This window comes from Peromyscus maniculatus, chromosome 8, assembly GCF_049852395.1.
Source record: "Peromyscus maniculatus bairdii isolate BWxNUB_F1_BW_parent chromosome 8, HU_Pman_BW_mat_3.1, whole genome shotgun sequence".
Taxonomy (NCBI): domain Eukaryota; kingdom Metazoa; phylum Chordata; class Mammalia; order Rodentia; family Cricetidae; genus Peromyscus; species Peromyscus maniculatus.
This window is the reverse complement of record NC_134859.1, coordinates 4,091,600-4,113,557: the sequence shown is the minus strand read 5'-3', so window position 1 is coordinate 4,113,557 and position 21,958 is coordinate 4,091,600. Positions and strand designations below refer to the sequence as shown.

The 21,958-nt window shown below is 45.3% G+C and overlaps 1 protein-coding gene across 2 annotated transcripts; it reads right to left on the bottom strand.

The window, feature by feature from the left end:
- Positions 1–5,613: 5,613 nt before the first annotated feature.
- Positions 5,614–20,171, bottom strand: Rsl1d1 (ribosomal L1 domain containing 1). Of its 2 annotated transcripts, XM_076577847.1 has the most exons (9): positions 19,948–20,136; positions 19,173–19,312; positions 17,204–17,339; positions 14,748–14,896; positions 14,570–14,671; positions 12,175–12,268; positions 11,971–12,093; positions 7,412–7,675; positions 5,614–6,477 (listed from the first exon to the last, which is right to left on the bottom strand). In XM_076577847.1, the coding sequence occupies exons 1-9, from the start codon at positions 20,044–20,046 to the stop codon at positions 6,232–6,234; spliced, it is 1,353 nt and encodes a 450-aa protein (XP_076433962.1). In that variant the 5' UTR covers positions 20,047–20,136; the 3' UTR covers positions 5,614–6,231. The 2 variants fall into 2 exon arrangements, with proteins under 2 accessions (XP_076433962.1, XP_076433963.1); XM_076577848.1 differs by lacking the exon at positions 19,173–19,312 and having other exon boundaries at positions 19,948–20,171.
- Between the last annotated feature and the right edge of the window lie 1,787 nt (positions 20,172–21,958).

Below are 21,958 nucleotides of genomic sequence, written 5' to 3'. Positions count from 1 at the left end.
AAAAAAGAGCTGGACAGTGGCAGCGCATGCCTTTAATTCCAACACTCAGGAGGCAGAGGTAAGTGGATCTCTGAATTTGAGACCAGCCTGGTCTACAGAGTGATTTCCAGGACAGCCAGTGCTGTTATAGAGAAACCTTGTCTTGAGAAACTAAAACAAACAGATCATTATGGGTGTGGAAAGGCCCTATGAAGACCTAGGGTTGCAGGGGCATGTGTGTGTGCAGTATTGTGGCCTCTGGTAAATCACGGTGCTCATGCAAGTAGCCATCATGAAACTGCATCACACAGCACACAAAGACATGAAGTAAAAGCAGGGCTTAGGAAACTTTCAGTGGGACAGAGAAGGGGATGAGGAACTAGCAAGAGTGGAAGGGGTGGGGCTGTGGTGGTTCTAAAGGGGAATCCCCCGTGGAACCAGACAAAAGTAAGGCTGGGGAACAGCAGGGCCTGGATAACCCCATCACAGCAGAAACAGATTCGGTGAGCGCATGGACAGAGACAGGGCAACAGAGTCCGGATCCTCAGAGTGCGGGGTGCGGAATGTTCTTGAGTCTTATAGATATGTCTCAGGATACCTAACACTATGGAAGTGGGTCCCAGTGGGAAGAAATAGTACAGGGAAGAGGGCATGAGAGATTTGGATAGGATTGAAAGACCCATTATTTCTATGTGTGCGTGGACACGGCACTGGCATGGGTGTGGAGGTCAGACAACAGGGTTGGTTTTCTCCTTCTACCGTGTGGTTCCTGAGGGTGTCAATCTCAGGTGGAGCCATCTTGTCAGTCCAGGATTGTATTTAGATGTAGAAGGTACCAATCTTGAGTAACTTGTCTGGGTCTCCTTTGCATATGCTTCAAGTTGCAGGAGTCAATGTTAAGAGCCAGGAAGAGAAGCTAGGCCTTCAGTGATGGCAGGGAGAGAATAAAAGAGTGGGAGGTCAGCTGCTGACAGTTCCTCAGAGGGAATCTATTGTGCCACAGAGAACAGGAACAAAATCAGACAAAGGCTCTTACCTCTGGGTATTTTTGCTTATGTGCTTTATTAGGAAACCACCTATTAAAAGGCGATTTTTATTCCTATTTAGTGTTCAGATTTAAAAGTTGAAGGGACTTAGGATATCAAGCTCAGTTAGTTACAGTCTGGTGGTGGCCAATACCAAAGTCTGGGAGGAGTATAAGTGACTCTCTGCCCTCCTTCCTGCTGCTGGTCCTTCCGCCAAGTTCTCGGTGTCAGACGCGACTGGCACATGGCTGAGGACAACAGCAGTAAAGCTTGCAACTATCATGCATATTCCCACAGCGAAAGCCACCTCGTGGTAGGATCTGTACATAATGAGAACGAGTCCCAGAATCATAGTCAGCACTCCCATGATGAAGACGAGTGTGTGCCACCAGGAACACTCAGAGAGGGACAGACAACGACGAACAGGCCCCTCCTCCCTGCTTGGGATGCTGCTAGTATCATCCATTTGAAGAGGTTGGTGCATTGTGGCTATTTTCCTGCAGTGATTGAAGGGGAAAAGATTACAGGTCAGAAACAGCTCAAGTTTATTTAGAGCTGTGTGGTTGGGGTATGCTTGTAACCCAGTACTTGGGGGGCTGAGGCAGGAAGATTCAGAATTCCCAGCAAGTTCAAGCTTCTAGTGAGCTCAGGACCAATGCTTATTCAGTGAGAATGTGCTTCTAAGGCACTAAGAGTGTCTTTCAAGGGCTGGAGATCTCAGCGGTTAAAAGCACTTGTTGCTCGCACTGGGGATCCAGGTTCAATTCTCAGCATCCACATTGTGGCTCACAGCCCTCTGTAAGTCCAGTCTCAGTGGATTTAATTCCCTCTATACAAGGGCACCAGGCATGCATATGATTCACATGCATGCAGGCAAAAACACTTACACACATAAAATAGTATGTAAATCTTAAAAAAACCAGTATTTTAGGCTGGGCATAGTGGAGTACACCTTTAATCCCAGAGCTCGGGAGGCAGAGGCAGGTAGGTCTCTGTGAGTTCAATGATGGCGTGGTCTATATAGTGAGTACCAGGATAGCCAAGGCTAATGTAGAGAGACCCTGTCTCAAAGAAGAGTTCCTTTCAAGAAGGCCAGACTTAGCCAGGCCATGGTGGTGCATGCCTTTAATCCCAGTGCTTGGGAGGCAGAAGCAGGTGGATCTCTGTGACTTCGAGGCCAGCCTGAGCTACACAGTGAAACCCTGTCTCAAATCTTATAGTGAGAAGGGTGGGTGGTGGGCTTCATACATTGTAGGGAAGCCCTCTATTCCTGAGCTACACCCACAGCTCCACTGTGGTTCTCAGTGGTAAAAAAAAAAGGTATCATGTAGTCAGGGTGTTGGCACAGGCCTTTCATCCCTGTACTCCTGAGGCAAAGACAGGAATTTCTGTGAGGCAGCCTGAACTACATATAGAGTTCTAGGACAACCAGAGTTACATGGTGAGATCTTGTCTCATGAAGAAAAAAAAAAAAGATATTGTTTCTAGGTGTTAGCAGGTCATTTTGAGACACCTGGAAAGGCTCCGGAGAACAGAGCACTAGACTCAGGGCACTGAAATAAGTAGGAACTGCTTCTCCCTGAAGTGTTTTTATAGTTAGACTTCATCCAAGAAGTGAACTTCAAAGATTCATGTGAACTAGGCTGAAGTGACAGTATGCGCCTGTAAACCCAGAACTCGGAAACTGAGGCAGGAGGCGTTTGAATTCCAGGGCAGACTTGGTACACAGTGAAACACCTTCTCAAAGCAAACAAATAAAACCAACAAAAAACAGAAACAAAACCCTCTAAGCACTACCAATAAAGAGGAGGAGCAGGGGAGGGAGGAGGGAGGAAGAGGGAGGGGGGGAGGGAGGGAATGGGGAGGAGGCAGCAGCAGAGGAGGAAAGGTTGTGTTGTGAGCAGCCATGTGGGGGTTGGGAATAGAACCCGAGTCCTCTACAAGAACAAGTGTTCTTGACCGCTGAGCCATCTCTCAGTCCCCAGAAATCCAGAATCTTCAGAAAAATAGCCTGGGGATATGAGTAAGAATCCTCTTCTCATGCAGAAGTGCCAATTGTAACTTCATATGCATAGATGCATAAAGCTGTGGAGTTCAGCAGGTATCTCAAGGCACCTTCAGGTAACCCTAGCAGTGCAGATAGTGTAAGGAAACAAATGACTTTTCTCACCTGGCACAACGGTAGCTCTTAAATAAGCCAGCAAATGCCAGGACTTGTTCTTCCACAGCAGCGAGGATTTTCAAGAGGCAGTGTGGAGAGTCAGCGTGCCTGTGCCTCATTTTTATGCATTAGGCCCTTGATTGAAGAATTGAAGCAACATGGACTCTCATGGTGGGGGAGGGGGCTCATGCAACACAGTATTTCCTTCATTCATCCACTAATGTGAATGCCTCAGTTGTTCGGAAGGAAGTCCTGAAGGAGTGCACACACAGAGCCCTCGCTGGATTGTCTTGTGTAAAAGGTAAGGCTAAAATTGGAAGGGTTTACAATGACGGCTTTTATGCTTGTCTTCACCTGCTGAGGATTTGTTAAAGATGTTACAATTGTGACTTTTTTTTGTTTTGTTTTGTTTTGTGGAGACAGGGTTTCACTGTGTAGCCTGGTTGGCTGTCCTGGAACTCACTCTGTAGAGCAGGCTGCAGGCTGGCCTCAAACTCACAAAGATCCAACTGCCTGTCTCAGGGCTGGGACTAAGGGCTAAAGGAACCACCACACCTAGAATTTTTTTTTTTTTTTTTTTTTGGTTTTTCGAGACAGGGTTTCTCTGTGTAGCTTTGCGCCTTTCCTGGAACTCACTTGGTAGCCCAGGCTGGCCTCGAACTCACAAAGATCCGCCTGCCTCTGCCTCCCGAGTGCTGGGATTAAAGGCGTGCGCCACCACCGCCCAGCTGAATTTTTTTTTTTTTAAAGATTTATTTATTTATTTTGTATACAGAGGAGGGCGCCAGATCTGATTACAGATGGTTGTGAGCCACCATGTGGTTGCTGGGAATTGAACTCAGGAACTCTGGAAGAGCAGTCAGTGCTCTTAACCTCTGAGCCATCTCTCCAGCCCCCTGAATATATTTTTTTAAGACAGGGTCTCTCTCTGTAGCGCTGGATGTCCTAGAACTTGCTTTGTAGACCAGGCTGTGCTGGAACTCACAGAGCTCCTCCTTCCTCCACATCTTGAGTGCTGGAATCAAATGTTGGCATCAGGATTCCCAGCCCAGGATGTTATTACTAAGCATAGGCGACTTGCAGCCCACACACCCTAGCTCAGCATTTCCCAGGCCTGTCTGAGCACAGCAATCATCCGGCAGCTCCCAATTCGGCCAGACCATGCTGGGTGCTGGGTTTCCAGGCTTGTGTCATCACAGAAGGCTGTTTAACTAGGACCATTTCAACACAAGGTGTTGTGGATGCTAACCAGTCTACCACTGAGCTCCCTCCCCTCTGTCGCTCCTTCTCCAGTCCTTGTTACCATTAACTAGAAATTTTGTCAAATAGTAAATATTTAAATGGAGCTTTAACTCTTTTAATATGACCCACCCACCCACCCACTCACAATTACATGCTTGAAGGGCTTTTCTCCTTTCTGTGTAGCCCTGCTTGTCCTGGAACTCGCTCCATAGACCACATTGGCTTTGAACTCAGAGATCTGCTGCCTCTGGCATTAAAGGTGTGTGTTACCATGCCTGACTCAACAGAACTTTTCTTTTAATTAAAAATATTTCATTTTGCCAGGTGGTGGCAGCACATGCCTTAAATGGGTGAAAACAGGGAGCTTAAGATATATAATCCAGGGGCAGGAGAGATGGCTCAGTAGTTAAGAGCACCGACTTTTCTTCCAGAGGTCCTGAGTTCAATTCCCAGCAACCACATGGTGCCTCACAACCATCTGTAGTGAGATCTGGTGCCCTCTTCTGGCCTGCAGGGGTGTGTGCAGACAGAACGCTGTATACATAATAAATAAATAAATCTTTAAAAAAAAAAAAAAAGATATATAATCCAATCACAGAATTCATTTAGTGCCCTTGCAAGTGCATCTATATTCTTTTGACAGCCTCTCCTGTGAAGTAAGGCTGGTTACCTGCCTTGGACTCCCAAGATTAAACCATGCAATACTACACAGAGGTAGTTTATAAAACCCTTTAACGTACGTGCTAGCTCATTATTAAAACTAACCAGACAACCATCTAGGACACACAAGAAACCTCTCAGCTCCAATTTGTAGTTTTGTAGTTGACTTCTCAAAAGATTTTTCTTCACGTTTGGGTGTTTTGCCTGCATATATATATACACACACACACACATCTGGGCACCATTTCTGTGCCGGTGCCTGGGGCCGGAAGGCCTCAGATCCCTGGAACTGGAGTTACAATTGTGAGGCATCATGCTAGGAATTGAACCTGGGTCCTCTGAAGAGTGGCCAGTGTTCCTGACCTCTGAACACCATCTCTTCAGCCCTGTTGTACCTGATTCTTATCAATCCCCTTACTGGTTATTTAGAATGTCTGCATAAGCTAGTTTAACAGTCTAAGTGACTAAATTCTCCCATGCAGATGGAAAGATGCTGCTATGTCTTCAAGTTAGTCAGGTGAGATGCGAAACACCACAACAATGCCATTTACCCACAAGCAGATATTATACTTTAATTAGAAAATCACAAACATACAGAAGCACTCTTATCAGCAAATACACTGAACAATAAAAAGTAGATTTTTTTCTTTGCCTCAAACCCCTAGTTTTTACAAACAGAAACATTAATTCAGAATCATCTCTGGAAACTTTACAAAAATATTGAGTCTAGGACTCACTGTTGAAAAAAAGGCTGCAGTGGGGTCGGGACCAGAGGACCTTTTGTTATGTGGTGTATGGTCATTTTTGACAGTTCTGGGTATTGAAGACAGGACCGTGCATATGTTAGGAGAGTGTTATACCGCCAAGCCCAGGAATGAAGTTTGGCCTTTCAAGACAGATTCTTGCTGAACTCCAGGCTTCCTTCAAGCTCATGCCTCTCTGGCCTTGGCTTGAGTATTAGGGATGTAGCTGTGCATACCCAGTCTTGGCCAAGTTTGTCTGTCTGTTGAGACGAGGTCTCACCACCTAGTTCTGGCTGGCCTCGACCCACACAGTCCTGCCTATCTCTACGTCCCACAGTGGGTGTCACCACACCTTGTCTAAGTATTCCTGAAAAGCTCGTAGGGTAACCCTGATGGTTCCTTCAGGCCAAGGAACCTGATTTTAGTTTGAGTGGGCCACTTGGGGTTTTTTGTTTTTGGGTGTGTTGGAAGATTTCCTGGGAGTAAAGAACTTGGCCTCTGGCTTTCTGATTTCCCGCAAATCTCTTTTTGTCTTCTTCCCAGGGGTCCCAGACCCTAAAGCTTCTGGGGTCCCTGTAGATGGTAGGGCCTTCCTTTTCTTGCCCTGAAGTATATTTGGATCAGGTCTCTTTTTTGGAGATTTGTTCCCTGTGACATTTTCTTGCATCTAGAACAACAAAGAACAAGATTTCACAATCAAACTTAAGGAGCCACAATTCTGACTGTAACCTTGTAAGTGTAACTTCGGAATGGTGAAATGAGGAATGTCCTTTCTATTGTCAGATATCTGTTTTCTGTCTTTTTCTTTTGGAGACAGGGTCTCCCCTGGCTGGAACTCATTATGCAATCCAGGCTGGGGTCAGCTTCTGCTTCAGCCTGAATTACAGGCACATACAGTTTTCTGTTTGTTTCTGAGATAAAATTTCTCTGTGCAGTTCTAGCTGGTCTTGAACTCTGCGTCCTGAGTGCTGGAATTAAAAGCACACCAGCAACGCCTGACCAGTTTTTATTTTAGAATATACCCCTCCCTACTTTTTGTTTTTTTGAGACAGGGTTTCTCTGTGTAGCTTTGGAGCCTGTTCTGGAACTCACTCTGTAGACCAGGCTGGCCTCCAACACACAGAGATCTGTCTGCCTCTGCCTCCTGAGTGCTGGGATCAAAGGCATGCCCTACTACCTCTTGGCTGCTTTTTTTTTTTTTTTTTTTAAAGTTGCCTGGTATGGTGACACAAATCTGTAATCCTAATACTTTGGAGGTAAGCCTGGGCTAACATAGCAAGACCCTGTCTCAAAAACAAAAACCTTAAACCAGTATGCTGTACTGTGCCAGCAGCAGACACACCCTGTACTTATATGTGTTCGGAGCACACTGAGGGGCCCCATGGATTGACCACTTTATGTACCTGGTACAATGAATACCCACATATGTGAGATATACTTCTAGAAGATACCCTGTAATAAAGTAACACAGGCCTTTTACATTACTCAAGATACTCCAGGATAAAGTAAATCAGTATCTGCCTTCCTGATTAACTCTAAAACTTCCATCACTTAGCACTTTTTGCCTGATGCATACTAGCTACTAATACCCACAAAAATACCTCCACATTGTCTTTGTCTGGCGTTTCTCCTATTGGTACCAGTTGTGGAATTGTTTCGTCACATTCGTCCGTCCCTTCGGGTTGCGCTTTTCCTTTGCTGGTCTTTTTCTTCTGGGATCTTGGGGCCTCCACGGGAGCGCTGCTGGCTTCACGTGCTAAGTCATCTTGAGTTAGAAGAGATGCAGCCTCCTTGGATTTTTTCTTTGACATTTTGTTTTTCTTCTTCAGCTTTTCTTTTTCATGCTTCATTTTTTTCTTTAGTTCCTACCAATACCAGGTAACAGATGAGCAGGAAAAACATCCACAGAAAACAGATGACAGACTGAGAAGCTGCATCCTTTCCCCATGCAAACAGAATGCCCCATTTCCAAGCACTTAAACCCCAGTTCTACTTGTTTGGGGGTAACAGGTGTTTCAATGTGGAGCCCAAGCTGCTTGGTCTTTAACTTAAACCTCTCCTACATACCTGCCACATAATAACATTACTGACATGCTCTACCACAACTGGCTGTCTACCTCGACTTTTAGCTGTCCATGCACACACACAGTAGTTGAAACCTGAAACAGTAACATCAGAATGTTAGCACACGCTTTGTAATCCTGGCTACCTGGGAGGCTGAGGCAGGATGATGGCAAATTCAAAGGCCAATTTGGTCTACCTCCATACTAAAGTTAAGACTTAGACTCTATCTCAAACAAAAAGAAAGAATTGGGGACAGTTCAATACCCATCATCAAAATGCTTGCATGCCAATGAGGGATGAAGGGTAAAGGAGAGAAATTAAACCCTAGTACTTACACTAAGGAAGCAGAACCCATGCCCACTAGCCCTGGCCCGGTCTGAATTATTACTGACCCATCTATCTTTTAAGTAAGTATACACCACAGGTCAACGGCGGCTCTTCGGGAGCCACCACTTTCTTCTTTTTTTGGTTTTTTGATATAGGGTTTCTGTGTAGCCCTGGCTGTACTTGAACTCAGAGCATGTGCCCCCACCACCACCCAGCTTGCCACCTACTTTCTTGTTGGGATCTGGGACTTCACGATCTGGCTACACTAGGCTGACTGGCCAGAGCCCATTGGATCCATCTTTCTGTACTTTCAAGGCTTCTGCCACACAGGTAAAATGCCAATTACTCGTGTACCTTTATCTGTACCTTCTTACTTGTGGTTTTTGTTTCCAGACAGGGTTTCTGCGTACCCCTGACTGTCTGGGAACTCACTATATAGATCGGGCTGGCCTTGAACTCAGAGATCCACCTGGCTCTACCTTCAAGGCTGGGATTAAAAGCCCGGCCTGTTTCTTTATAGACTGTCAACTGCAGTGATAAAGAACTGGAATTTTCTAATTGCCAGTTGGAATCGTCCTTCAGTGGCTATGGGAAGCCCAACCCTAATTTTAGTACTAGGTTCTAATAGCAACCAAGATAATAAAGAGCATGCAGGAAGGAGGAAGAAAGGCTATCTGTAGAGCTGATTCACCCAGCTGCTGCTATCGAAGCTCCCACAGCTCTGTCACCAGGTTGGGAGTGCTAAAGCATTTAGCAGATGCCCAAGCAAGTGTGAGGTAACTTGTTACTATTTCACTGCCAGCTGACTAAGGAGACAACCAGCTGTAGTATCAAAAGGCTTGCTCTTGATATTGTTAGACTGCACTTTCAAGTTTTAAAAAAGTTAGAAAGCTAGATGAGGACCCAGGCAAGGTGGTCACACCGTTAATCCCAACACCACCACAGGCAGATAGATCTCTGAGTTCAAGGTCAGTCTGGTCTACATAGTGAGACCCTGTATAAAAAAAGCAATAAACAGACAAACAAACAAAGGGCCAATAGAAATTTTAGCTGGGTGGTAGTGACACAAACCTTTAATCCTAGCACTTGGGAGGCAGAGCCAGGTGGATCTCTGTGAGTTTGAGGGCAGCCTAGTCTCCAGAGATCCAGGACAGGCTCCAAAGCTACAGAGAAACCCTGTCTCAAAAAACTAAAAAACAAACCAACAACCAAAACCAAAAATACAAACGTGCTGCTGTTTTACCCAGCAAATGCGGCTCTGAAGTTACCAGCCTGCTTCTCTGGCAGCTGCCAGCTGCTTAGCCCTCAGTCTGGCAAGAATTCTTTAGGCTATGTCGCTCCCGCCAAATACAGCTTTTAATTAAACCTCTATTGTTCTATTTATCAGTAAGAGAGTTAAAGACTGAGGTGAAATCTGAGGTTGAATAGCAACTAGCTGACCTCTCTTTGCAGGTGGCATCTCTGAGAGCGTGTGTCCTTCCACTCCTCCAAAGGAACCCACACTCCACTAAGTCCCTCGCTACTACTTCCTGTGTCTCTACCGTCTCACAGACACCCTAGGATTCTCTATGATTACTTTCATCAACTAGTTGCTAACTTGGCCTCTTGACCCAAGGTTGATTTTAATGAACACAAATGCAAATTGGGGGTTCACAGTGTGATCAAATGTCCCACAACAGACAACGTAGAAAAGAATGAACTATGTATGGTGGTTTGAAATAAGAGGCTCTTCTATTTTAAATACTCAGTCCTTAGGGCATGGCCCTATTCAAAAGGTTTAGAACATAGGGCCTTGTTGGAGGAAGTGTATCACTGGGAGTCGGCTTTGAAGTTTCAAAAGCTCAAGCCAGCAGGGCAGTGGTGGTGCACGCCTTTAATCCCAGCACTTGTTAGGTAGAATGTTAGGCGGATGTCTGTGAGTTTGAGGCCAGCCTGGTCTATAGAGGGAGTTCCAGGGCAGGCTCCAAGGCTACACAGAAAAACTGTCTCAAAAAACAAAACAAACAACCCCTCCCCCAACAACAAAGAAACAAAAAGCCCACACCAAGCCCAGCGTCTCTCTTGCTGCTGCAGGTGGGATCTGGAGGCAGACCTCTCAACCCCTCTAGCACCATGTCTGCCTGCATGCTGCCATGATCCCCGCCATGCAGATAATAGACATTTAAACCTCTGAACTGTAAAGCCAGCCCAAATTAAATGTTTTAAGAGTTGCATGGGGTGGCTGGGGAGATGGCTCAGTGGTTATGAGCACTCACTTCTGTTCCAAAGGTCCTGAGTTCAATTCCCAGCACCCACATGCCATCTCACAACTGCCTGATGCCCTCTTCTGGTGTATAGATGTACATGCTGACAGAGTAACCATATAAATGAATGAATGAATGAATGAATAAATAAATAAATCTTAAAAAAAAAAGTTGCCATGATTGTGGTGTGTCTTCACAGCAGCAGAACACTAAGACAACACGTAACTTCTATGAACAAAGACATGAAACAACACCAAAACTAAAAACTCAGTAGAAGCAATTAACACAGTGGAAAGAGTTCACAAATACTATTCTAAAACAATATTAATCTCCACATCAACTTTCCATCCTTTCCAGAGGAGAGGAGGAGGGGAGGGGAGGGGAGGAGATGCTGTTTTGGAAACAGCATCTGCAGTACTAAACCCATACATCAAAATTAAGTTGGGGGCTGGGGGAGATGGCTGAGTTGGCAAAGGGTACCATGCAAGCACAAGGATCCATATAGAAAACTGGGTGCTATGATTGACACCTGTAATCTTAATTGTAGGTGGGTGAATGAACAGACAGGAAGACACTTGGAGCTCTTGGCCAGCTCGTCTCGCCAATCAGTGACCTTTACCATAAGATCTTGTCTCAAAAATTAAGATAAAAGGGGCTGGAGAGATGGCTCAGCTGTTAAAGGCTAGGCTCACAACCAAAAATATAAGAGTTCGGTTCCCAGCACCCACGGCTGTCTCTCCAGCCATAAAAAAAAAAAAAAAAAAAAAAAAATTAAGATAAAAGAACAACGAGGGAAGATATTCAAAACACATTCATGATGTGTGGTCAGCTGGGTGGTGGCGGCACAAGCCTTTAATCCCAACACCCTGGCAGGGGCAGAGGCAGAGGCAGAAGCAAGTGGATCTCTTTGAGTTCAAGGACAGCCTGGTCTAGAGAGCAAGTTCCAGGATAGCTGGGGGGCTACACAGAGAAACCCTGTCTCCAAAAACCAAACCAAACTAACAAAAAAAGAGATGGCTTAGTGCTCTTCCAGAGGACCTAGGTTCAATTCCTAGCACCTACAGGGCAGCTCTCAACTGTAACTCTAATTCCAGGTGATCTGACACTCTCAAAGATGTACACGCAGGCAAAAGATCAATGCACATAAATAAACTTTCCCCGAGAGAACCCACCTGCCAAGCACATGCCTTACCACTGAGCTATGGTCTTAAATTGATTTAAAACTGAGTCTTATAAAATAAGACTGAGTCTTGTAACATAGCACAACTGAACTCACTATGGCAGAACAAGACTGAACTTGCTATGTGCTCTCTTGGCTACATTTCATTGTTGTTATTGTTGTTATGTTTTCTGAGACAGGGTTTCTCTGTGCAGTCCTGGCTATCCTGGAACTTGCTCTCTAGACCAGACTAGCCTCAAACTCATAGACTCGCCTCCCTTTTCCTCCCAAAGGCATGCCCCACCACCACCTGGTTTATATAATACTTTGATTGTTATGCCCACCCAATATTTTAACTTATACTAACCTTTCTCCTCACGCCACGGAAGGTCAGGATCTTTTCCCCCTGACACGTGACAAACGAGGAAAAGATGGGAAGGGAAACTGACTTCTCAGTTTTCAGGAACAAGAGTTTCACACTCTGCCATTTCTGAAACAAAGAAATCCTGTCATCTACACATACATTGCTGTTTCTTTTAAACGTTAAAGACTTATGCTTGCCATACTGTACCTCTGGTAATTTTTCTGAAAGCATTTCTGAGACAGCCAGGATGTTGTCAATGACGTGCTGAGTCTCCATTCCAGTGTGACCAACACGTACAGTACTAGAGGTTAATGAATAACAACTGTTAACTTTGATTTTAAAACTCCATTCCGTGAAAGAATCACACAGGTGGAACAATGAGATTGCTTGGGACGTAAAGAAACTTGCCACACAGGCCTGACAACCTGAGCTCCAGCCATGGAACCCGAGGGTGGGAGTTCTATCTCAGTGAACTAACTCAGTACATTAAGAGAAATTACCCCAGAAACTGCCCTGACATCCACAATGCTGGTCATCAAAGCTGTTCTGAGCAGAATCATCCAAAAGGGTCATTGCTACCTCATAGTGCTCATGCCAATCTACACGGGTCCTTCTCCAGTAAAGAGTTCTCACCTCTCACGAATAACATACTTTATTTATCAAAGATCAAGCCCATCCAGGCAGCTAAGGGACAGGAACAGACAATGACTGGGAAGCTCAGGAGGCTCCTGTAGCACTGGGCCAGCCTGCCAGCCCACTCCCTCACCCGAGTTCACTGTAGTGGCATTTTGTGGCGTGTCAGCAGCAGCTCTTTCTAGCTCCTTTTCCCTCTAGTCAGCTACTAGCGGCCTGTCCACTGTGCATGTGCACAGTTGTTGGTGTAGGGGAAGAAGACAGGAAGCCACTGTGCCAAGCAGAGAGAACATAAATAATTCAAGAAACTCAAACTCACTATGCAACACAGGCCCTCTTGGCTCAGCATCTGTGGTAGGACCATGTGAGCCACTATACTTGCTATCTCCAACCTTCTTTGTGACTCTGACATCAGCCTATAACCAAGGAAGGAGTAGGAGGCCAGACCCAATGAGAACTCTTCTTAGTTACTTTACTCAACCAATCAAGGGGCTCCCCTCTTGTAGGCAGGAGGTACACACTGACAGTCATTGATGATGATGTACGGCTGGAAAGCAATCACTATCCTTACTTAATTTTTTTTTTTTTTTTTTTTTAAATCTGGCCGGGCGGTGGTGGCACACACCTTTAATCCCAGCACTCGGGAGGCAGAGTCAGGCAGATCTCTGTGAGTTAGAGGCCAGCCTGGGTCACAGAGTGAGTTCCAGGAAAGGCGCAAAGCTACACAGAGAAACCCTGTCTCGAAAAACCAAAAATAAAAAAAATAAAAAAAATAAAAAATCTGGGCACAGTAGCACAAATACCTTTTTTTGGGGGGGGGGGGGAGGCATGCTTTTAATCCCAACGTTCAGTGTAGAGGCCAGAGGATCTCTATGAGTTCTAGGCTAGAAAAATTATATACTGAGACCCTATGACAACAGCATTTTATTACATTTTATTGAGATAGGGTTTCAGTATATAGCCTTAGCTGACCTGGAATTCTCATGTAGACCAAGTTTGCCTCCGACTCAGAGATATACCCGCCTCTGCCTTCCCAGTGCTAGGATTAGAGGAATGTGCCACTATGCCTGGCTTATTTTAAATTACGTGTGTGTGTGTGTGTGTGTGTGTATGCATGTGAACTTTTAGCCCTAAGACATTGAGTCCCCTAGAGGTAATTTTATCTTGTGTGTGTGTTGTGTGTTGTTGGAGATCAGAAGACAACATGCAGGTCTTAGTTCTCTCCTTCTACCGAGTGCCGGGGATCAAAAACAAGTTCCCACGCCAGGTGCCTTAAACCTGTACTGTCCTGTTGACTCCAAATGTCTTTTCCTTAGCCTAGATGTAAGGCTGTACCTAGTTCAGGACCCTGGGTGAGAATGAAATAAAGGGATGTAGCTACTTCCTGCCAGCTGAAACATGCCTCCAACAAGTCTGCATAGGTGTGTGACAGACGGGGCTCTCCCTAAGGCTATGTAAGCAGCAGACAATTTCCAAGGAGTTGCCTATAGCTGGACCCCAGCAGTGCAGAGCCAGACAAGTTTCGGCACTTAATGTCACCAGCGCAGCTCTAAGCTGCTTATCAAGACAGACTCGCAGAATCATTTCTTTGTTCTATGGTTGGTGTCCCACCTGGGGTGAATACATATTTATACATATTTGTTCACATCTATCTACCCAGGAAAATCAGACAATGATGACAACGAACTTGTTAAAGTTACTTCTGAAAGAATTTTTCTTAGGAGCCGTGTGTGTGTGTGTGTGTGTGTGTGTGTGTGTGTGTGTGTGTGTGTGTGTGTGTCTGCCTGCCTCTGTCTGTCTTAGAACTCAGAGATCCACCCAAAGCTATGCACCATCACCATCTGGCATTTCTTAAGGTTTTAATAGAAGGACCTGGTTTCATTAACACCACCCTTTAAAGAAATAAATGGATTCAGTTACCATGACATGTAAAGTTTCAAAAGGTACACACAGATGTTCTTCTTGTTACCTGCAAGAACCATGTTTGGAGATGTTTAAGACAGTCCCTGTGATACAGCGGTCAATCTCTTTGGACAGATTCTTGGCCAGAAGGTTTACAGGTACTGGAACTCTATAAAACACAGATATCAGAACACCACACACAAAACCCCATACCACTCAAGTCCAGTCACTACAAATAAACTTACTTCTTTCTCTGATAGAAATGCCTTCCTATGTGTGTGGGCAAGTGCCGTCTAATTCTTTCATCAGTAATGAAGACATCAAAGCTACCTAGGAGGCGGAGCTTGGCTTCATAGGCTTTATATTCTGTTTTTAAAGTTTTAAAAGGGATAATCTAGAAAAGAGAAACAAGAACAAAACCATAAAACATTAAGAACTTGAAACAAGAGAAGAAATATTTAACACTTCCCATTCAGGTTGGTTGTAGAGCCACACCCCTCTCAGTTTAGTGAATCCCTGAGCACCTCAAATGTGCAAGACACTGCCAAATGCTGGGGACCCGGGACTAGAGTACAGTATTTCAAGGCGTGCTACCTTTTTTTTTTTTTGGTTTGTTTTTTTGAGACAGGATTTCTCTGTGTAACAGTCCTGGCTGTCCTGGAACTTGCTTTATAGACCAGGCTGGCTTTGAACTCAGAGATCCGCCTGCCTCTCCTTCCAAGTGGTGGTATCAAAGGCATGCGCCACCACTGCTCGATATGGTGTTACTTTTGTTTATGTTGCATTTGTTTAACTCTGTGAAGCTGTGTTACTGTGCCTGTGTAAAACACCTGTGGGTCTAAGAACTGGCCAATAGCAAGACAGGAGAAAGGACAGGTGGGTCTGGCAGGGAGAGAGTATATACAGAAGATATAACACACACACACACACACACACACACACACACACACACACACACACACACAGACACACAGATACACACACATATATAGAGGAGAGCATATACAGAAAACTGGGAGAAGATCTAAGATGGAGGAGTCAGCCACCCAGCTACATAGCAAGCCACACAGTAAGAGTAACATTTACAGAAGTTAGAGAACAGGAAAAGGGTAGACGGGATAATTTAAAACAAGGAAAGCTGGTTAGAAACTAGGCCAAGCTAAGGCCAGGTATTCATAATCAAGAATAAGCTTCCGTGTGATTTATTTAGGATCTGGATGATGGGCCCCCCAAAATGAGCAAAAATCTCCAACTACACAGAACAAAACCCCAGTATGTAGGCCAGACCGAGAAAGAGATGACATAACCTGTTTCTTAGGAGTCTCAGGTTGGAGAATGTTAACTTTGAGGCTGACTTGGCAATTGAGCAAGATGCTACCTCAAAACAAAGTAAAACAGGGGCTGGAGAGATGGCTTATTGGTCAAAGAGCATTGGCTGCTCTGACAATGACCTTGGTTTGATTCTCGGTACCCAAACAGTGGCTGACAGCCATGTGAACCTCCCTCCAACTCCAGGGAATCCAAAACTCTGCTCTGTCCCCCGTGGGTATATGCACTTGTCAGGTGCACAGACACATGCAGACAAAACAACCAGACACATTTTTAAAAAGCAAATGTATTTGGGGTGGGGGTGGGGAGGCAGCACCTGGTGCATACCTTTAATACTAGCCTGGAATTATTTAATCCCTCTAATGAATGAGGATCTCTGTGTTGGAGGCCAGTTTGATCTACACTGCAAGTTTGGGATAGAGCATTAGCCTAGCATATGTAAGAATCTGGATTCAATTCCTACTACCAGGAAAAAATAAAAGAGAACCAGAGAGTAATAAAACACATAATCACAAACAGAGCCAGAGGCAGATACATGATGCTCTACAAGTATGGAAGGATTGACACAATTATCTTTCTAAATAATGTGCAATGGGACTACAGATGGCTCAGAGGTTCAGAGCTCTGACTGCTCTTATAGAGGACGCAAATCCAATGTCCAGCACCTATGGAAATAACCTTCTGCAACTCTGGTTGCAGGAATTCCATACCCCCCACTTTGCCCCCACCCTCCTTAGCTACTGCACTCAAGACAATTAAAATTAAGAAATAAAATCTGGCCGGGCGGTGGTGGCACATGCCTTTAATCCTAGCACTTGGGAAGCAGAGCCAGGCGGATCTCTGTGAGTTTGAGGCCAGCCTGGTCTACAGAACAAGATCTAGGATAGGCACCAAAACTACAGAGAAACCCTGTCTTGAAAAAACCAAAAAGATATAAAATCTGATATGCATTTAGCTTTTCAGCCACAAATCTGAATAGCCCCTTCATCATAAGCAAAATGTAATACAGCCAACCAAAAACCATGACAATTAGATTAAAAAGAGAAAACGGGCTGGAGAGATGGCTCAGAAGTTAAGAGCACTTGTCGCTTTTTGACGGACTTGGGTTTTATTTCCCAGCATCCATCAGGCAGCTCACAACCACTTGTAACTCTAGCTCCAGGGGATTGGATACCCTCTTCTGGCCTCCAAGTATACCTGCATCCACACGGTACATATATGTAAGCTTACAAACACACACATAGCCATAAAGAAATAAACTACAATAAAAAAAACAGACCTAAAAAAAAAACCCCATAAATTATAGCAGTGTATCATATTTCATTTCAATTAGATCTCTGGAAGGACTTCAAAGTAGTAACAGTATTCCTACCTGAGAGATGCTATTAACTCCATGCTTTTTCAAAAGCTTTTTATAGAAACATTCTGTCTGTTCAGGTGATTCACAGTCATCTTTGGTAAACAAACAGACTTCTGACGAATCTGATAGAATACTATGAGGCAAAGCCCTGTAAAACATGACAAAAGACAAGGAACAAAGCATTATTTCAGAGAATGTGTATTATCCAAAACATACACATTTTCATTTAAAATAATGTTTGGGGAGTGGGGGATGTGGCTGAACATATGTGGGTTTGGAGGACAACTTTCTGCAACCGGTTCGCTCCTTCCCCCATGTGCACCAAGAGATTTGAACTCTGGTCACTAGGCCTGGTGTCACGCATCTTTACCTGAGCCACTCTGTCAGCGACACTTTCATTTTTTTCCCCACTTAGCAAATATTGCTCTGAATAAAAGCAAGTTAGGTGTGGTGATGGTATGCCCATAATCCAAGCTTTAAGAGACAGAGGAAGGAATGCCAAAACTATCCGTTCCCCGTCCCCCCAAAGTCAATTTAAGACAGGTAGGGGATGAACAGAGAAAAAAGGACCTCCCCTAAGTGACAGAAATCGCCAATGTGAAAAATTGAGCAAAGATATGGGAATAAAGGATGCAAATAGAGGGCTGGGAATATAGCTCACTGGTAGAGCAGTTACCTAGCACAGCAAAGACCTTGGTTCCACCCCCCAGGGAGATAGCTTAAAGTATTTACTGTACAAACAAGGATCCATGTTCATCCCCTGAACCACATCAAGGAGAAGCCTGGTGATGAGCACTAGTTATCTCAGGGAAGGTGAATGATTACAGGAGGATCCACGGGGCTCAGTGGTCAACTAGTCCACCTAGTTGGTGAGCTCCAAGCAAATGACCTGCCTAAAAAGGGGGTGGATGACGCTCCCAAGGAAGTCCTCTCGCCTCCATGCTCATATACCTGAAAACATGTTTACGGACCTATGTGTTAAAGCAATGTGGGGGCTGGAGGAATGGCCCAGAGGACCCAAGTTCGGTTCCCAGCACCCACACAGCCGTTTATAACCATCTGTAACTTCAGTTCCAGGGGATCTGATCCTCTTCTGATTCCCACAGGCTCCTGTACACACATAAATATTTGGGAATCAAAAATGTCTTTCTTTTCTAAACCTCCCTGAGCCCTCATATTTGGAGAAAAACAAGCTATACTCCTACATACTGCTTTGATAAGCACAGCAAGCAGGTTATCACACAATCTATATCAACACTTCGTCAAGTAACAAGTTTCAGAGTGGCCACAAATTATTTTTTCTCAGTAAAAGGCTCTCAAATCTTGTTCAGGACCAACTTACACTAACATGCTTATTTGTATTCTTTTTCCTTCTAAATCTACCAACTCTACATCAGAGGAATCTGACCCAACATAGCTAAGAATATAAATACATATGGGCAGGCCGGATGAATCAGTGGGTAAAGACACATGCTTGATGCCAAGCCTGACAACCAGAGCTCAATTCCAGGACCAACATGGTAGGAGAATTTATATTTATTCTCTGACCTCCACATGTGTGCATCTCACTAACCCAACCTTCCCCCAATTAAATGCAACTTAAATATCTTATAAAACAATATAGGGAGGTAAAGGAGACAGGGCTCCCAAGCAGGTTTGAGGGCACTCAGCAGTTAAGTGCATTTGCTGCTTTCCCAGATGATCTGATTTCAGTTTCCTGTACTCACACTGGGCTGCTCAAAACTTGTCTCTCCAGTTCCAGGTGATCTGACACCTTCTTTTGGCCTCTGCAAGCACTGAACATATGTGGTACACATTCACATACAAGGCTGGCATGTGGTGGACACCTTTAACCCCAGCATTCAAGAGGCAGAGGCAAATCTATTCCTTTGAGGGCCAGGCAAGCCTTTGTAATGAGACCCCCCACCCTCCCAAAAGGAAGAAAAGCCAAAAAGATCTAAGCAGATAAATTAGAACTTACACTCGGACCCGCAGTTCTTTCTCTGGAATTTTCCATAGTATCACCATTAGAAACAAATTCTCATTCTCATTCAAAAGTAACTCATTATTCTTTTTTCTTGACTTGGAGTGTGCAAACAGAACTTCCACTGCCTTTCTAATCTGCAGACAGAAATAAGTCAATTTTCTCAATTTAGGTCAACCGTTGCTCCCAAGTGTGTGTGTGTGTATGTGTGTGTATAACACACACATACACACACACAAACATATTTGTTTCCTTTGCTCCTCTTTTTACTGGGCAAATATCAATCAGCATATTGGGCTCTTAGAATTTGTACTCAGTGCAATTTAAGAATCCACGAAAAACACCCAAGTCCCTGCTTCTGGAATCTGTTCATAAGATGTCCTTTCTACTTAAAGAGAACAGGCTATAACCGATGCTTCCTTCTGCCCTCCACGAGAAGGAACAATCAGGAAAAGCGCACAGTGCTCGGAGGAGTTATTGAGCATCATGTGCCCGGCCCTGAGCACGCTACTTTTCACACGTGCACGTACAAATGTCCCGTAATCCTGCAGAATTGAGCGCAGAGGAGCCCCCTTTCAACAGGAAGCAAACAGGCCATAGGCCTGAGGGAAGCACACCCGCCGCGGTGCCTTTTCGGAGACCTTCTTCGGGCTCCGGGGCGCCCGCCCAGCCTCGGGCCGCTCTGGATTTCCAGGCCTCTCGCTCCGCACCCTGTGCCTCACGCGGGCCCTAACTACTCTGCTTCCGGATGGCTGACGCCCAAATCACTCGCCTGCTCTTTGTCCAGATGTTCCAGATCGGCCGGGGTCGCTCGCACGGCGGTCGCCGTGTCGGCCAAGTCCGGGGAAGAGGAGAACGGTGAGGCCTCCATGACTGCCTCGTGCAGACCCCAGGAGCTAGGAATACCTGCGCACGCGCAGGCCAGAGCCCCGGAACCGGAAACCAAGGGGTAGGGCCAACAAGGGCGGGATCTTGCGTCATTTCCTGAAGGACGCGCTATTCGACACACGGGCTTCCTTCCCGGGTAGTCTTTGGTGAGGACGCCGGCGGGGCGGGAGTCGTCCCCGAGCCTGCGCCGCTCCTTCCGTCCGGCTCTCCTAAGGCGCCAGGTCTATGCAAGCCGTGTCGCTCTTCCACGGAGGACAGCGGGAGAGAGCCCTGTCCTCAACCCCGTGCGGTCCCCTGAAGAGCAGGAAGCCGTGGCTCCTCCGCCCCGTTGTGGCTTCGGGCGTCGTTTTCCCCAATTGGTGGTGTTCCGGTGCAACACTGAGGAGCCGCGAATCCCAGGCGTGTGAGGGACGGAAAGAGGAGTCGGCCTCCGAAGCGTCGGCTCAGGTAAGCCCCTGGACTGCCAGTTGGTGTCAAGGCGGCATGACGCGGAGGGGAGTACTCCGGAGTGTCTCCTCTCTACTTCTCTCCCTCTCGCGGAGGACACCACCTCCTAGAACCTTCCAGGACCGTCGGAAGCATACTTTATTTTTTTTTTTTCCTCTTTACGAATAGATACAATTGAGGTTTCTTTTTAAACTAAGAGTAGTTGAGCAGGGCGGTGGTGGCGCACGCCCACTCCCAGCCACAAGGGAGGCAGAGCCAGGCGGATCTCCGGGAGTTCGAGGCTAACCAGATCTACACAGTGAGTTCCAGGACAGGCTCCAAAGCTGCACAGAGAAACCCTGTCTCCGAAAAAAAAAAAAAAAAAAAAAAAAAAAAAAAGAGTAGTTGCCGAGCCTACCCTTTGTTCTTACCTTGCCTTATAGTATCTTTTGAGGTTGTCCTTGCACCGGAAGCTCTGAATAATACCATGAGTTTTTATTTTGTTTTGTTTCGGTTTTTTGAGACAGGGTCTCTCTATTATGCAGTTCTGGATGTCCTGGAACTTTCTCTGTAGATTAGGCTGGCCTAGAACTCACAGAGATTCTCTTGCCTCAGCCTCTCAAGTGTTGAGGTTAAAGGCATTCGCCAACACGCTCCACTTACTTTATTTTTTCAGTCAAGATCTTGCTGTTTAGCTCAGGTTATCCTGAAACTCGGCGCAATCCTTCTCCTCTACGTCCCAGATGCTAGGATTACAAGAGTTGACTGAGTTCCCCTACCACCACTCTGTACCAGCACAGCTACATTTTTTGAGAGCTGAAGAAATGGGAGTCGAATGTTCTGCATTGTCAGTTGTTTTCCAGAAGCACTCCTTCTATGAAAGAATAATGTTCTGCTAGTGTCTAATAAGGATCTTGTCTTAAGTCAACTTGTAGAAGACATTTTGAAAAAAAGTCATTTGCATCTACTTCTACTTGTCTGTTTTAGAATCTAGTATAAGATGGACTTTTAGCATATTGTAGTGAATTGTACATTGCGCTTGAGCTAACCAGGCTTCCTAATACACTCTAAAGAGCATTCATTGGTGGTATAAAGTGTTCTGCTGCCTGAATGCAAGTTTGAGAACCAGACCTTTTTTTTTTTTTTTTAAGAGATTTATTTTATTTTACGTGTATGGGTGTTTTGCTGTGGACCACATGTGTGCAGTGCTGGTGGAGCCTCTAGGGTGTTGGATCTAGAACTAGAATTACAGATGGTTGTAAACTACCATGTGGGTGCTGGGAATCAAACCCAGGTCTTCTGGAAGAGCAGCCAATACACTCAACTGCTGGGCCATCTCCAGCCTCATGCACCATACTTTTGAGCCAAGGAAATGGCATGAAGATGTTTGGAAACAGTAAGTGACTAAAGCCAGAGAATTGCAAAATGGAGGGATGGGATATGAGGCTTTAAAAACTGACAAAGTAACT

Excerpts from the sequence above, each read along its gene's own strand:
- Rsl1d1 (XM_076577847.1), bottom strand. The coding sequence starts at position 20,046 with ATGGAGGCCTCACCGTTCTCCTCTTCCCCGGACTTGGCCGACACGGCG. Across the intron at positions 7,676-11,970 it reads TCCGTGGCGTGAGGAGAAAG|GAACTAAAGAAAAAAATGAA; the intron begins GTTAGTATAAGT and ends TGGTATTGGTAG. Across the intron at positions 6,478-7,411 it reads CAGACAAAGACAATGTGGAG|ATGCAAGAAAATGTCACAGG; the intron begins GTATTTTTGTGG and ends TTGTTGTTCTAG.